General features: G+C 30.9%; 1 protein-coding gene across 1 annotated transcript; it reads left to right on the top strand.

Annotated features, from left to right (window-relative positions):
* The first annotated feature begins 1,506 nt into the window (after nt 1-1,506).
* Nucleotides 1,507-2,676, top strand: LOC124894690. Its single transcript, XM_047405273.1, has 2 exons — nt 1,507-1,669; nt 2,060-2,676. The coding sequence occupies exons 1-2, from the start codon at nt 1,507-1,509 to the stop codon at nt 2,674-2,676; spliced, it is 780 nt and encodes a 259-aa protein (XP_047261229.1).
* The last annotated feature ends 341 nt before the right edge of the window (nt 2,677-3,017 follow it).

Genomic DNA, 3,017 nt, shown 5'->3' with positions numbered 1-3,017 from the left:
ATAAACTTTTTAGATCATGTTTATGAAATTGCGAAAATATTTTGAAAGTTAATAAAAATATGGATTAATGATCATGAAGTTGAAAATTTTATATATTGTATTTTGAATTTTATAAGTTATGGGTGAAAGTATTTTTCAAATACTTTTTTTTTCAAAAATCAAAGATTTCCTTTTCATCATGTATGTATGAAACTAAATTAAACTTCTTAAATGATAAATTTAAATTGTAGTAGATGATACACATTATTCTGATGAAAAATTAATTTTTCGTGGGAATTTTTTTTTGATTGTGTATATACAAATTATTAATTGTATGCAGTACATATTGTATAATTGAATTTGTATTTAATATTTTGTAGTGTTCTGGACCTTGACGATGGGAAGCATACCTGTTCTCATTAAACATACTGGTAGTATGAACAACATTGAACAACAATATGAAGATTACATCAGTGATGCAATATTGTTGAGCATAAACGCATCATACAACCAACTGCGTGAAGTACTAGCTTCGCACATGGATGTCGATTTGACACGCAAAAACATTCAAATTGAATATCAGTTAACAGCTATTGAAGGTAAAATACGTATATGTAATGACATGGATTTGAAGGTTTACATTATGCAGAAAAGGGAGGTAAAGGCAATGAGTGCTTTGCCCTTGTACATAAGTGTTTCAGAAAAGGATAGATTCAATGAATTGGTTAGTTCATCAATATGTAACGCTGCGAGTATGAATCTGTCTATCACTGCGCGTAACGTTGTGAATACAAGTACTGAAAGAGTGTTGATAGTTACTAATTTAGATGAATGTTTGGATGTATTGGATATTGATGCAGCTAAAGTAATTATCTCGGACCCACATCACAAACATATTGAGGTTGAACAAGTTTATATCTCGAAAAGGGTGTTAAAATCTGTGATGAAGGATTACACGATTCGAGAGAAGTTTCAATCATGACTGTTAGATCAAGTAAAACCTGGTAAGTTTGTCATGTATATAAAATTTGTTGTTTTCTTCTTGTTAAATTGTATTACAACATATGTATTTAAAAAATACATATAGATTAATTTTTTTTTACATGTTGTAAATTATATTTCATCTTTTTTTTTTGCAGTTATACATTAATATGCAAATCACGTAATTGTGATTTTTTATTTCGTGCATCTAATATCAACAAATCAGGAATGTTTTGTGTTAGAGAATTCTTACCCGAACACATATGTCCGATAAAGGATAAGATTTATCCTAAGTTTCATGCTACTAGTAAGTTGATTGGAGATATGGTGAAACAAAAGTTTAAAAACCACAAAAGAAAGTACAGTGCGACTGAAATCAAAAGTGACATGAAGGAAGACCTTGGTATGTATTTGACGTATATTATGTGTTGGCGAGCTAAGGAATAAGCACTTGAAGATTTGAGAGGGAAACCGTCGGCATCATACGGAAAACTACCTGCATACATTCATGTTTTGAACACTACTTACCTAGGTTCACATATACGAATGAAAAAGCATAAAGATAATGAGTTTTTGTATATTGTTGTCTCACTAACTACATTCATACAAGGGTTCGATCACTGTAGACCTGTGATAGTTGTTAATGCAAGTTATCTCAGAGGACTGTACAATGGCACATTTGTAGCTGCATGTACCATGGATGGAGCCGGTAAACTATTCTCAAAATGTATTTGACTCTATGAAAAGATGTATGTGTTTATTATATACATGCACAGCATATTTATCTTTGTACTATTTATTTGTTATGTTTTAGATATATGAATTTATATTAAAGTTGTGAATTATGTTTATGAAATAAATTTCATTCACATAATTGGTAAGTTATAGATTTTTATAGAGTACTTATTCAATTTTTTGTGAATGTTGATTGGGAGAAGGATATGGTTCCAGATATATTTATATGTATTATAGGTATGAGTTATGTTTATGTGTTAAATTTCAGTTAAACTTTTTTCCAGCTGTATGTATTTGAAAAATACATATGATTTTTTTAATGTTTGTATCTATCGTACTTTTAATGTATTTGTTCCATGTTCAGGCCATATATTTCCATTGGCATATGGAATAGTAGATTCTGAAAATGACGAATCCTGGACATGGTTCTTTCAGAATCTAACTGAAGCATACGGTGAAAGAGAACTTATGTGTGTAGTTTCCGATCGAAACCCAAGCATTATAAAAGTTGTTGCTGGTGTGTACAATAATGTACCACATTACGCTTGTATGTGGCATCTATGGGGTAATGTGAAAAAAAAAATTAGGAAGTCACATGATGCATTGTCGGAAATCTTCTATACCATGGCGAAATCATACTCAAAGTCTGAATTTCATAATTTAATGGAGAAAGTGGAGGTAGTTGATGTTAGGGCGAATAATTACTTGGAGTTAGCGGGATACAATAAGTGGGCTAGCTCATATGCAATAGTTCATAAGGGATGGACCTTAACATCAAATATTGCAGAATCAATTAATACTGCACTGGTATCAGCTAGAGAACTACCAATATACGATTTTTTAGAGGAAGTTAGATTGATGTTTGGTAGATGGAACTGTGAAAACAGACAGGAGGCATTGTACGCACGCACGGATCTTATTGAAAAATTTCAAGCAATTCTCCAACAGAATGAAGCAGAGTGTACACGTATGAAGGTATGATAAAATAGATACAATCATTTAATGTTATATCTTCTTGAATTTTGATATGTTGTATGAAACATATCTTAATATACAAATTATTAAATTTATAACAAATCTATGTGTTGTAATGAAAAAAATATGTATATCTTCTTTAGACATATTAATATGCATTTGCTGCTTTGGAAAAACTTGATAACAAGAATCTTGAAAAAGGACCATATTGCTCTAGTATATACAAGCCAAAAACTGTACAGAGAACGTATGATTTTCTTGTATATCCTCTACCACATAAAGATGACTGGGTGATACCTGAGGATATATTAGAGGAAGTAGTTTTGCCCCCAAAATACAATTGGCCC

The sequence above is a fragment of the Capsicum annuum genome, unplaced genomic scaffold, assembly GCF_002878395.1.
Source record: "Capsicum annuum cultivar UCD-10X-F1 unplaced genomic scaffold, UCD10Xv1.1 ctg76899, whole genome shotgun sequence".
Lineage (NCBI taxonomy): Eukaryota > Viridiplantae > Streptophyta > Magnoliopsida > Solanales > Solanaceae > Capsicum > Capsicum annuum.
The sequence above is the reverse complement of the archived record's forward strand: the minus strand, read 5'-3'. Positions and strand labels throughout refer to the sequence as shown.